This window comes from Microcebus murinus, chromosome 27, assembly GCF_040939455.1.
Source record: "Microcebus murinus isolate Inina chromosome 27, M.murinus_Inina_mat1.0, whole genome shotgun sequence".
NCBI lineage: Eukaryota > Metazoa > Chordata > Mammalia > Primates > Cheirogaleidae > Microcebus > Microcebus murinus.
Window position 1 is genome coordinate 16,041,623 of NC_134130.1, and position 13,223 is coordinate 16,054,845.

The 13,223-nt window shown below is 41.3% G+C and overlaps 1 protein-coding gene across 2 annotated transcripts; it reads right to left on the reverse strand.

The window, feature by feature from the left end:
- Nucleotides 1-2,253: 2,253 nt before the first annotated feature.
- On the reverse strand, nt 2,254-5,289 carry RPL34 (ribosomal protein L34). Of its 2 annotated transcripts, none has more exons than XM_012766240.3 (5): nt 5,172-5,289; nt 3,665-3,738; nt 3,474-3,573; nt 3,095-3,198; nt 2,254-2,386 (listed from the first exon to the last, which is right to left on the reverse strand). In XM_012766240.3, exons 2-5 carry the CDS (start codon nt 3,727-3,729, stop codon nt 2,302-2,304), a joined length of 354 nt encoding a protein of 117 aa, XP_012621694.1. In that variant the 5' UTR covers nt 3,730-3,738; nt 5,172-5,289; the 3' UTR covers nt 2,254-2,301. The 2 variants fall into 2 exon arrangements, with proteins under 2 accessions (XP_012621694.1, XP_012621695.1); XM_012766241.3 differs by lacking the exon at nt 5,172-5,289 and adding an exon at nt 4,972-5,162.
- Between the last annotated feature and the right edge of the window lie 7,934 nt (nt 5,290-13,223).

The window sequence follows — 13,223 nt, forward strand, 5'->3', positions numbered from 1 at the left end:
GGCTGTCAGGGTCTGTTAGGGGATAGTTTTAGCCAACTGTGTGGCCTCATGAAGGCTACAAAACAGGTTGATCATTCAAGTTGGTTTAACTCCTATAGTCCCCAGAGCGTCTCTATTTTTATTTATAAAACAACCTAGAAAACAAGGCTTTTCCATTATATCCCTATTTATAAATCTCTTAATATTGCAGTTAAATTTAATCATGGTACAAGATAACTCTATTGTCCTGGTTGCTTAACAATCCTTGACATTGGCAGGTATTTGGGGAAACCTAATGGATCTCGTTTCTCAGACTATGAATGACAACAGTAGGGGTCCCAGCTATCATTTAGCAAGATGTCCAGTTAAATCACTGAATATACCAACTGCAAAACTCCTAGCAACAGTATAGTTGACTCTGGGATGTGAACAATTTGTGTTCGAGTTCCCTCAGTAACAATTTCATAGGGTTCCTGGGAGGACTACAAATGTGTTTGGTGCTTTGCGGAATCAGGTGTTAGCTCTTGCTATGGACATCATCAAGTATACTGTCAAGTAATGTGGTTAAAGAGAAATTCTTAAAACTGAGTTCAAATGCCACCTTAGGCACTTACTAGTTTTGTGACCCCCTTCTTCTGCACAATGTTTATTAAAAACTTTAATCTACCAAGAACAAGTTAGCTGGCAGTGGGATACAGTGAAAAAGTGTGAAGAGCCCAGAAAACTTTTTCTGCGTTTTACTTTAAGGAAACCTTAAGTTACATCATGCCAGTTAATAGTGAGGTAATGCCTACATTGAGGACGATACTTGGGATTCTAAGTCTCATCATCTTTTACTCAGTTTGAAAGAACTACATTCCTTGGCTTGTACAAGTGGCTTGAGGGCTCTGCTCTCTACTCAAGAGACTAGAAATAAGCTTGACATGGCTTCAAGAAATGGGTCTTGGAAGACAATTCAAATGAGCTTATGTATGTGAGCACTTGGACCTATGCTGGTAATCTGAACACTTCAAGAATAAACTCTAAAAATCTTACATAACGTTGTGTCAAGGCTGGGCACGGTAGCTCACGCCTGTAATCCTAGCTCTCTGGGAGGCCGAGGCGGGTGGATTGCTCAAGGTCAGGAGTTCGAAACCAGCCTGAGCAAGAGGAAGACGCCGTCTCTACTATAAATAGAAAGAAATTAATTGGCCAACTAATATATAAAGAAAAAATTAGCCGGGCCTGGTGGCGCATGCCTGTAGTCCCAGCTACTCGGGAGGCTGAGGCAGGAGGATCGCCTGAGCCCAGGAGCTTGAGGTTGCTGTGAGCTAGGCTGACGCCATGGCACTCACTCTAGCCTGGGCAACAAAGCAAGACTGTCTCAAAAAAAAAAAAAAAAAAAAAAAAAGTTGTCAGAGGCAGGGCTTGGTGGCTCATGCCTGTAATCCTAGCACTCTGGGAGGCTGAGGTGGGAGGATCACTCAAGGTCAGGAGTCCAAAACCAGCCTGAGCAAGAGGGAGACCCCATCTCCACTATAAACAGAAAAAAATTAATTAGCCAACTAATATATATAGAAAAAATTAGCCAGGCATGGTGGTGCAATGCCTGTAGTCCCAGCTACTCGGGAGGCTGAGGCAGAAGGATTGCTTAAGCCAAGGAGTTTGAGGTTGCTGTGAGCTGAAGCCACAGCACTCGAGCCCAAGCAACAAAGGGAGACTCTATCGCCAAAAAAAAAAAAAAGAGTTGTCAGAAACATTATTACATCTGAAAATATAATAAGGTCCATATTTTAATATGGTTCTGGCCTGGATTATAAATCCAATATAAATCAAAATTTGAATTTCACTACACCCTTGACCTAAGCTTTTATAGTCGCTAATCATTTAAATAAGTTCTGATCTTTCCAAGAGACCCATTTTTGAACTAAAGAAATCTAAAAGAATAGAGTGTATGTGAGCACAACCTAAAAGAAAAGATCGTATGAAAAGGTTCTGAGAAACTTAAAGACCAAGGTTTCTGTCCTATGAAACTTGATGATGTAAATGAGATACTTTGATAAAAGGTCAAAGCAGTATTAAAGAAAGGTTCAGATAAAAGGGCCAGTTTTCTCAAACACCCCTTCACCACAGCCTACAAAGGGGAAGGCATTTATGCTCCAAAACAGTGGCTAGAGCTACCATCAAACTACTTTAACAATCAGCATAAAGTAATCAACAACAAACCATTGGGTCCCCAAATACCAAAGAAACCAAACCTGCATACTAACAAATTACAAGAGGAAAAAAAACCCCCACAGAACAAGCCTTTTAATTTTTATTTCTCAAAAAAGGTTCATTTTCTTATTTAGCTTTCTGGCTCTGTGCTTGTGCCTTCAACACCTTCACAACGATTTTCTGCTCCTCGATAAGGAAAGCACGCTTGATCCTAGAACGGAAATAAAATGAATAGCTTTTAAAAAATGAGCTTCTTTTTCTTTATTTAACACAGGGCAGGAAAAGTATCATGAAAGAATTAAGCAAAGCAATTGGAGAATCCAGGGAAATGCATGAAATTCTTAAGTACATATTAAAATTTAAAAGCTGAAATTATACAGATGAACCCTTTCAGCCTACTCTTCCTGCACTGACATTTAAAGTGGGATAACGCTTCAATTTCATGCCAATAGTAGTACCTGCCCTCTTCTTCCGAGTCACAATAAACTATAAAATCATGCCCATAAGCCACTCTGCCACTTAAGATAGCTTTATTTTAATTTCTTTATGAGGATCCAGGACATAAGGGTATTATTTGGATTTGCCTTAGAATATTTTAACATTTTCTAAGACCTCCAGTAAAAAACAACACAGAAGAGGCAATGCGCTGAGAACCCACTCCCACAACAAAACCAAGTTCCTTATAAATTCCATACCTAGCCATGAAGATGCCCCCAAATTCCGACTGTACTAATCGTAATACTATCTATTGATTTGTACAGCATCAATTATTTGTAGTTAAGGAAAAATTCTATAATGTGCAACTTTGGTTTAAAATGAGTTATTTTTTCACCAATCTTCTAATAATGATTAGTATGCAGCATAACAGACACACATACACATATTTGCTTAAGAAAGCCCATTTAAGCATTTTCCTTACCTGTCACGAACACATTTAGCACACATGGAACCACCATAGGCCCTACTGACATGTTTTTTTGTTTTAGACAACCTCATAAGAACTTTAGGTCTCACAGCACGAACCTGCATAAGGAAAACAAGTTTATTTTGTGATGCTTTAACAGAAACAGAGAATTTTGTAGATTTTGATAGGTGATGAGTGCAAATGTTAAACTAGGTTGTGAAAGGTATTTCATTGCATTTCTCAGATTTAAAAGGAAGTCTATGTTCTTGACAGATCTGGATTATGGATGTTTAGTAATTCTCAACCTTCTTAGTGGTGACTCATTCCTGTATCAAGGGATTAATGCTCAAAAGTTCGAGCATGTTACACTGTTCACAGCAAAAGGAACACTTACCCCTCGAAGTCTACCTGGGCACACACCACATGCAGATTTTGGTGCTTTCCCAACCTTCTTGGTATAAAGGTAAACAATTCTATTACCAGGGGTTCGGGACCTAGGAAGTAATATAACAGGCAACAGGTCAGCATTTTGAGTGAGTGAATGAATAAATGTCAATAAGTATTTTAAATTTTAGAAATACTTACAGCCTAGTTTTGTTAGAGGCTGTGTTGTAGGAAAGCCTACGGCGATATGTCAAACGTTGGACCATTTTGAGTACCTAAATTAAGAATGGAATAAAATCAATTTTTTCCATTGTAAAAATAATCCAAACCTCAAAATAAAACAGCATCATGTAATTCCTACGTCATCCACATACACATTTTTATATACAACACCCCTTACATTAAGGTGTCTTAAAGCATTCCACATCTTAACTCTACTAATGTTTACAAGTGCCTGATAATAAAAGGCAATGAATGTTAGTTTCCTTGATAGTAACCAAGTGTGGCCTTGCCTTAAAATTAATTACCAGACTCTTTACTCGGTCTGATATTTCTGGAGTGGTGTCCAAATTAAGTGCCACCACTAGAAAATATGGATAAACACTGCTTTAAAGAAAGCCCAAGAAGTGAGCTATGAAGTGAAACACAGCACAAAAGCTTCCTTATCTTTAACATGGGGTTTTTTGACTGGTTTATGCAGCTGTCGTTAGGATTAAGTGACATAAGCTACCTAACCCAACACAGTGCCTGGCACATAGATGATCAGGGTTTTCTTGCCCCAAAGCAGCATGTGAGTCAAAGGAAGTACCTTTTAATACTTTGTTATTGAAACAAAGTCTTTGAAAAAATTTGAAACAAAGTTTTTCCCCCACTTATCAAACAGAAACAATACTCGATTATATAGAGATGCACATAAGCGACTTTGTTTTTTCGCCTTTTTTTTTTTTTTTTACAATTGCGTTACTGGGAAGCAACTTCGTTTTTAAGAGAACTACCTAAAGTAACAGAAAACGTAACCAAGACCTGAGCCAATCTAATCTTCCATTCTAAACCTTATAACCACTTCATTCCATAACAATGTTTCCTGACAGCATTTGTTACTTAAAACAGCCTGCTTTTGTTGTCTCGAGCTCCCAACATTACAATAAGAACGATCAGACATCAAAACAGACACGTTAAGGCCGGTTCGACTGACCTGGGAAGCCACTATCCCATCTGCCATCTCCAAAACCAAGATGGAAAACTCCCCCCAAACGCATTTTTCTCTTCCTTGCTGCGGGCCTTGGAAACAGAAGCCAACAGCGAAACCACCACCCGAACCTGCCGGCCCCACGCACTCCCAAAGCCTGAGGACATCTACCCGCGCGGTGTTAAAACGGAGGCGTAAAATGTGAAAACGTTCGGGGATTTTCTAGTCTCAACCAGCCAAACCACAAGTCATTGCTGTCTCCAAATCTGCTGCATTTCGAAGGCGGCAAAGCCCGGGATGGTGAGCTCCGACTACTTACGACTTCGGAGGAGCAGCCAGGATCTAGGCGTTTCCGAAGCTAAAAGAAGGGAACCTGATCACCACCAGCCTCCCTCTTGCTCCTCTTACCCCTACGCTAGCTCAAAGGACTGTTCTAACAGCTCTCGGCTCCTGCAACACCTCGGATGGCGACCGATTGTAAAGAGACTAAAGATGAGGGGAAAAAAGTAGCTCCCATACCTGCAGACAGCGACCCCGGAAGAGGAAAAAGAAAGCACTTGCGAGTTCAAAGGTTAAGTATGACTGCGCAGGACAGGAAGTTGCGTCAGAAACGGCACCGTGTGGAGAGCGCCGCCATGTTGTACGAAAGTCTAAACGTACCGCCCCTCCATGGGTGGGCATGCGTGGCGCCGCCGCGTTGTACGGCGAGCAACGTGCCGCCCCTCTGTGGGCGGACCTCTGCTCTAGTTCTGCACCTCTAGGCCTAACAAAAGTCTTTTGTTAATCGTTGCAGAAACAAACGCAGATAACAAAGGGACTGCTTAGGACTGAGATGGGACAAAATGAACGTCTTTCCTTCTCAAGGGCGACACGACACGTTAAACGTGAAGAGCACCAGATCTGGGGTTAGACCTGAGTTTAAATCCCAACTCTTGACACTTAACCATTAGGTGACCTTCAAGGATCTTCTCTCTTTTTTTGGTCATTTATTCAAAGCACAAGCTTTACAAACAAATTGGGGTTTTGATCCAGTATCTGCTAATTATTAGCCGTGTTACCTTGGGCAAGCCGTTAAACCTCCGAAAGGAAGACGTTAGCAACGACCCTGCCGTGTTCTGTCATGATCAAAGGCACTCTGAAGATAAAGCACTTAGCAGACGGTCTTAGAGAGGAAGCGCTCAGTAAATGGTGGCTAATCTTGTGATTATGTACAAAGAGCTGCGTGAGGTTTTCATGGGTGGTAAAGTTTGGGCTGCGCAGTAAAGAGGAGGCGGGGTTGTCGGGGGTGGACAACCTCTAAAACAGTACGTAAACTTTTACATTAAGTGTATTTTTTTTAAGAAGAGGGTCCTTAGCTTTCATCATATTGTCAGAGGGATTCATGACCTCTAAAAAAGTAAAGAACAATTTGCTTGGGCTCTAAGGGAGAATGCTAAAAAGGACCTTTACATTTTTATCCCACATTAGGTTCCCTGGAAACATACTGAGAGAGAAGGTGGAGTGCTGGTTCACTGGGGAGTGCTCTTAGAAAACACACCTGTAGCGAGTTGAGAAAGACAGGATCAGGTGACTCAGGACATTGTTGCAACTGGGGCCTCAGTGTTTCAAGAGGGAGCGCTGGAATTAGGATGGCACCTCATAGTTGTCCCAAACAAGGTAAAGGGCCCAGCCTTTGTGCTCCCCTATCAGCCAGTCCTTGGCCTGCTGCCCCCTGATCATAATTAAGGCAGTTTCCTGAAGCTAAAGGCAATATCCAGTTTGGAAGGCAGTTGTGAGCTGGCTGCATTGCCACAGAAGAAAGGATTTGCATAGAGCATCCCAGTATCCCCTCAAGTTTCCTTCAAAGTTTTCCAATCCAACTAGCAAACCAAGAAAGCAGGCAAGTGACTGAAGGCATGTAGGTGCCTGTCTTGGACTGTGAGGCCTGTTAATTAATTCCATCAAGCCTCACATCACTGCCATCTTTTTCGTGACACCAGATGGAAGGTCCCTGCTCAGTCTCAAATAGCTGCTTCTCTCCTGACCTTGTCATTAGCTGCTTCCCTCCTCTCCAGTCCTTTGATTTTTGTCCTCCGAAATCCTTTTTGTCTCTGTGCCAGGCATTGAGATGGAGGCTGGCACAGAAAGCCAAATGTGATTTTTGAATAAATGAACTAATGAATGTATTTACTTGAAATATGTTATATGCATTTCAAGAGAGATTTTGCTGCACAGATGTGTACAATAGGAGACAGGAGCCCTTAACACACTGTAGTATAGTTTACATCTCTTAAGATATAAGAAATGGCACCCCCATCCCAGTGGATAAGAACAGTGGTCTCTATTTAGTATTCCCTTATTGTACTTAACCCAGTTCTATAAGGTGATTTTTTCTGCTTTTTCAATGTGTGTTTGCATTTTTTCTTGATCAATCTTGCCAGAAATATGGAGACCTCATTAAAAATTTCAAAGAACCTCATTTGTTTTTATTACTGTCTCTCTTAATTCTGTTAATTTTTGTGTATACATTTACTAAATTTTTTATAAATTTTTGTGAAATTAAAATAAACGAACCTATCTCACACTTTTTTCTGGCTTGGATCGGGACACTTTGAGGTTTAATATTCATTTAAGAAGTTTTTGATAAAAGTCATTAATTTTAATATGGTCAAATTTATCAATCTTTTCTGAGTTTGTGCTTTTTGTGTCTTGTTTAAAAAATCCTTTTCCACTCCAAAGTCTATAAGACATTCACCTATATTTTCTAGTAATTTAAAGCCTTATTATTGACTCATTTAAGAATTTTATATTTCTGTAAAAGAGTGAGTTAGGGATATAATTTTCCTTCTTTCCATATTTTTCCCAACTTCATTTTTCAAATAGTTGTGGATCTTTTCCCACCAATCTTATATGTTACCTCTATCATATACCAAAGTTCCATACATCTATGGCTCTGTTGTGGCTCTTGGTTCTATTCCACTGCTTACTTTGTCTTTTCTTCATCAGTTTCATGCTCTCTTAATTCTTTAGTAAATCCTAATCACAAGAAGGGCAAATATGCACCATCTTTCCTTCTTCACATCCTCTCTTCTAGTTGTTTGTTGTTGGTTTATAGAAATGTACTTGATTGTATATTAACTTTACTTTCAGCCATCTTGGTAAATTCTTCCATTATTTCTAGTAATTTATATTCTCTTTGGATTTTCTAAGATTCTTTTGAAGCAGTAATTTAAAATATTTACACAAATAATAAGTATATAGTGAGATAAATTTTCACAAATCAAACACACCTAGATCAAGACAATATTATCAGCACTGTAGCATCAGAATCACTGTGGATCCCACAAAGCACCACCCACTTACCTTTGGGCTTTTGTACAAAATTCCCTTACTGTCAGCATGCCTTTTACCTAATTCATTTCTGATGCTGAATCTTGCCACTGGGAACACTATGTGACTGTCTGTGTCTTCATCCATTTACTCAAGGCCTGGCTTCAAGTTTTAGATATAGTAAGTATTTGTTGGCCAATTGGGGGCAAATTAATGGGATTTTCTTGGCAGGATTATGTATACTCCAGGTCCCTGGGTAAGAGTCTATCCTAGTTAAGTGGGACTTTTTGTTACCCCTTTCAAGGCAGGCAGAGGAAGGTGTCAGTGAGGTGAGTTCCTTCTGTGATTCAATATTCGTTCTTTAGGAAACCATCTGATTCAATTTAGCTTCAAGTGATTTCTCTCCCTCTTTGTACCTCTTACCTCGTACCTCTATTCACCTCTGTTAAAAAGCCATTCTGAATTCCAGGTTATTTAAACTCTCTTGAGACTGGCAAATGATGTGAGTTTCCAAGGGACCTGTCAAAGTCATGGGTGTTGGTAGATGCTCAAGGTGGTGGCTTGGGAAAGGGGAGGAAGGAGATGGGCAGGAAATTCAGGAGGCTAGAGCAACCCCACATAACTCAGAAGTCTCTGGAAGAGAAACTTCCTTTATGTTTGCGGTTTTTCCAAAACCCATGGAACTTCTGCATTCTAGTTGAGGAATATCCCTGTGACTCCCCTACGTGTGTTTGTTTATCCAGTGAGTGTTTAGGAGGTCAGCATGCCACTGGCACTGAGAGCATCTTCTGGGACAAGGCGTCAAGGTCCCACATGCCATGGATTTACATTTACATTCTGGTGGAAGTGCCCTTTAAAATACTCAGGGAACAAAAGATGATCCTTATGGTTTCAGGTTTCAGGTGACTGCAGGCACCTCAGGGTCTCCTGCATACCCATGACTCCCTCCAAAAATTTAAACGTGCAGTTTATTTAATCCAGCAAATCTACTCATAAACATCTATCCTAAAACATATTTGTGTATGTATACATACATGAACAAGGATGTTAACTGCAGCTTTGTTTATGATAGCGAAACTTAAAGCTAGTACATTTATACTTGAATGTAATGCAGCCCTTACAATCTATGTGAATTAGATCTATATGTGCTGACAGGAAGGAGGTCCAAGACATACTGTTAAGTAAACAGATTACCCCCAAACTGGATTCCTAGCACCCCCCCCCCGCAAAAAAATCATTAAAACTCTATTGTTTATGTAGTTACATATAGGGATTGAGGAAAAGGATTGGAAGGACACACCCTGAAATATTAATAGTGGTTAACTGGAGAAAAGTAGGAATTTGGGGGAGAGAAAGATTAGCTGTTTACAGTGTACATAAAAGGAATAGATGTTCGTGTGGTGTTTACAATGGTAATAATTTTTTTAGATGGCACAGAAGAAGTAACGTTAGAATTATATACCACTTGGGAGAGGTTTATCTGGGTTAGCAGCAAAGCTCCAATATAAGCAAGGTCTGAAATACAATTTGCACCTTCCATTCCTCTGAGCCAGGCACTAGCTGTGAAAGTGGATTTGATCACAGAGTGACCTGGAGGGGACGGCCCGCTGTGGACCCGGTGCCCGCTGAGTAGGAGAGAATCAGCCAGGACGCAACTGCAGAAGAGCTCGCCGCGGGGAGGGGACGCCCGAGTCCGTGTCACCGCCGTGTCCGCAGACGGGCGCTCCGCAGTCGTCTGCCGGGGACGCGGCCGGCCGGCCTGGGGCGCCGAGTCGCTCCGGGACAGGCACGCCCTGGCTCGCGCCTCGTGACGCGCGTCTTGCTCACCAGTCAAGGCGATATAACCCCGGAGCCGCCCCCGGGCTGGCCTTAGCTCAGCGGTTCCTTCGATCGCATTTCAACAACTTCTCTGTGTAGTCAGAGCGGTTCGATACCCACCCGCGGGCGCTCTCCAGCCCTTTTGCCGCTGAGGACTCGGAGCTTTGCAGAAAGCAAGGAAGTGCTTAAAAACACTAAGACTCTCAACTTGTTAAACTACTTTCATTGTTTAGTAACGTTTTTGTTCCAGTAGTTACCTATATACTTGTACCTTTTCTCAGGTCCCTTTTGCCTCATGCCTAGAGGATTTTTTCTTTCAGCCTCTAATCGATTTTCTAAGATGCACCTCAGAGTTGACCGCGCCACCTGCCTTTTCCTAGGTTCACGGAAGACCCTTTGGATGTGCAGACCGAGCTGACTTCCAGAAAGTGTGCTTGTGCGCAGCTGTGAGTCGTGCCTGCTGCAGCGCCCCAGTCTCCTCAGGGCCTGCGGCGTGTGTGGGCCTCCGCCTGTGTCCGCCGCGGCCTCCTGGCCCTCTCACTGCCTTCTTGATTTTACTTTTATTTTCTGGGATGCTTTAGTGCCTTTCCCCAATATCACTTATTATATTTCAAGTAAAATCTCTTCCCCTTTGGACATCTTATATTTTAGTCCTTTGTTTCCCCCCTGAGGTGACTTTTTTTTTTCTTCAATACCTCCTGATCTGACAAACTTTTTTCTTAATCTTTTTGTTCCTTGTCTATTTCTGTTCTGGGTAGTTTTTCTGATTCATACTATTTTTTTCATGTTACCGAATGACTGTTTAAGGTTATTTAAGTTAGGTTGGGGTGTTGAGTTTTAGTGTTCATGAAAAGATTAGCTTTTTTAAAAATACGATTTTCATTTTTAATTTTCTTTTTGTAATACTATATATGTAATTTTCCTCTCCTTTCTAACTCTAGATGTACTCCAGAAGTAGTCATTTTCTGTCTATTTTGAAATATTTTATTTTCCAGTTTCGGGAATTGCAAATGAGGCAGGAGTTTGGGCGCTTTTCCCAGGTTTGTTAGTTCAAGAGCGCCCTCTCTTGTTGGTGGAACTAAATGCACCCGCCCATAGAAGGCCCTTTTGGGGGTGGGGGCAGCACAGGTTGATAACCAAGTATACTCGTGGATTTCTACAGGGAATAGTGGGAATGGTTTGTTTTAACTATATAATGACTGGAGCCTCAATTAGGGGAGACTTGAACAGCTGAGGTGTGTTAGGGTTTGCCAGAGAAACGGAACCAATGGGATATGTATGTTTGTATGTATGTATTTATATTTTTTTTTTTTTTTGAGACAGAGTCTCGCTTTGTTGTCCAGGCTAGAGTGAGTGCCGTGGCGTCAGCCTGGCTCACAGCAACCTCAAACTCCTGGGCTCCAGCGATCCTTCTGCCTCAGCCTCCCAAGTAGCTGGGACTACAGGCATGCGCCACCATGCCCGGCTTGTATGTATGTATTTATTACAGGAATTGGCTCATGTGATTTATGGAAGCCAGAGGTCCCAAGACCTGCCGTCCTCTAGCTGGAGAACCACAACTTAAGCCAATTGTGTAAGTCCCAGTCTAAATCTGAAGTCCCAAGAACCAGAACACTGGTGTCTAAGGGCAGGAGAAGACAGATGTCCTGGTCAAACAGGAAGCAAATTCACTCTTCTTTCACATTTTTTTTTTCCTATTCAGGTGAGTGATGCTCCTCTGCATTGGTGGAGGTGACGATCTTCACTTAGCATACTGATTCTCATGCTAATCTCTTCTGGAAGCGCCCTCACACACACCCAGCCATAATGTCTTTGGGCATCTAGTGTTTCCCTAATAAACCATGTCTAAGAAAATAGCCATTGATATCTATTTCTTAATATTTTTTACCATGTCAGGAATGGATATGGAATTTTTGAGTTGCCTTCTATATATTAAGATGATAATTAAAAGTCCCCACTTGGATTAACTAATGTAGTGAATAATATTTGGGGCTGATGATGGGACACCTTTCCTAATTTGTGCGAAGGCATCATGGTGTTGGTGTTTCACTGGCTGTTCCTCTGCCTGAAATACTGGTCCCTCCAGGTATCTGTATGGCTTGCTCTCACTTTATGTCTTTGCTCAAAGTCACTTTTGCAGTGAGGTCTATCCTAATTGTCTCATCTAAAGTGCATGTTGCTGCCCTCCACTGGCACTTCTAGTTCCCTCTGCCACATTCTATCTTTTTCACACAATTTTCGAACACACTATATATTTATTTATTATGTTTACTGTATGTTGTCTGTCTCTAGTAGAAGCATACTCCTTGAGTCTAGGGAGTTTTGTCTTTTTTTTTCTTTTGACATACATTTTCAATGTCCAGAGCAGTTCTTGGCACACAGAGAGCACTCAGAAATATTTTCAAAGGAATAAGTGAGTAGAGATTGGAGTCTGCCAAGGAAGGGTGAGAGGGAGCAATTGGACCTGAGCCTTCTACTCAAGAAGTGCTTTAAATAAAAAAATTTTAAGATCATTTCCAGATGAGATGTCATTTACAGTCATTGAAATACAGTAAAGAGATCGAGAGATTTTCATTATAGAACTTTTGCACTTTGTCCCATTACTGGGTCTCATAGACTTTTTAGTTCACCAGGAATTAACGCACTTTATTAATCCTGTGATTATTTGTGAATAGCCCAATTACAGTGGTGTGTAACTTAATGATTGGGATATGCTTCTGAGAAAGGCATTGTTAGGTGATTTTGTCGTTGTGCGATCATGGAGTGTGCTTACACAAACCTGGAGTGTCTAGCCTGGCTCACCTTTCCTAATTTGTGCAAAGGCATCATGGTTTTTGTGTTTCACTGGCTGTTCCTCTGCCTGAAATACTGGTCCCCTCAGGTATCTGCATGGCTTGCTCTCACTTTATGTCTTTATGTCCCTAAGCTCTACGGGATGCCTGTTGCTTCTAGGCTGCAGAGCTGCACAGCATGTTGCTGTACTAAATACGGTAGGCAGCTATAACACATAGTATTTGTGTATCTAAACATAGAAAAAGTGCAGCAAAAATACAGTGTAAAATATAGTAAATGGTACACCTATGCAGGGCACTTACTATGAATGGAGCTTACAGGATTGGAAGTCGCTCTGGGTGACTCAGGAAGTGAGTGGTGAGTAACTGGAAATCCTGGACATTATTGGCACTGCTGTAGACTTTATAGACAATGTACACTTAGGCTACACTAAATTTATAACAAATATTTTTCTTTCTTTAATACATTAACCTTAGCTTACTATAACCTTTTTACTTTATAAACTTAATTTTTTTTTTTTTTTGAGACAGAGTCTCACTCTGTTGCCCGGGCTAGAGTGCCGTGGCATCAGCCTAGCTCACAGCAACCTCAAACTCTTGGGCTCAAGCGATCCTCCTGCCTCAGCCTCCTGAGTAGCTGGGACTACAGGCA

Bases quoted from the DNA above. Each gene is read 5' to 3' on its own strand.
- RPL34 (XM_012766240.3), bottom strand. From the start codon at position 3,729: ATGGTCCAACGTTTGACATATCGCCGTAGGCTTTCCTACAACACAGCC. The intron at 3,199-3,473 runs GTAAGTGTTCCT...TTCCTTATGCAG, and splicing joins GCCCAGGTAGACTTCGAGGG to GTTCGTGCTGTGAGACCTAA. The intron at 2,387-3,094 runs GTAAGGAAAATG...TTTCCGTTCTAG, and splicing joins GCTAAATGTGTTCGTGACAG to GATCAAGCGTGCTTTCCTTA.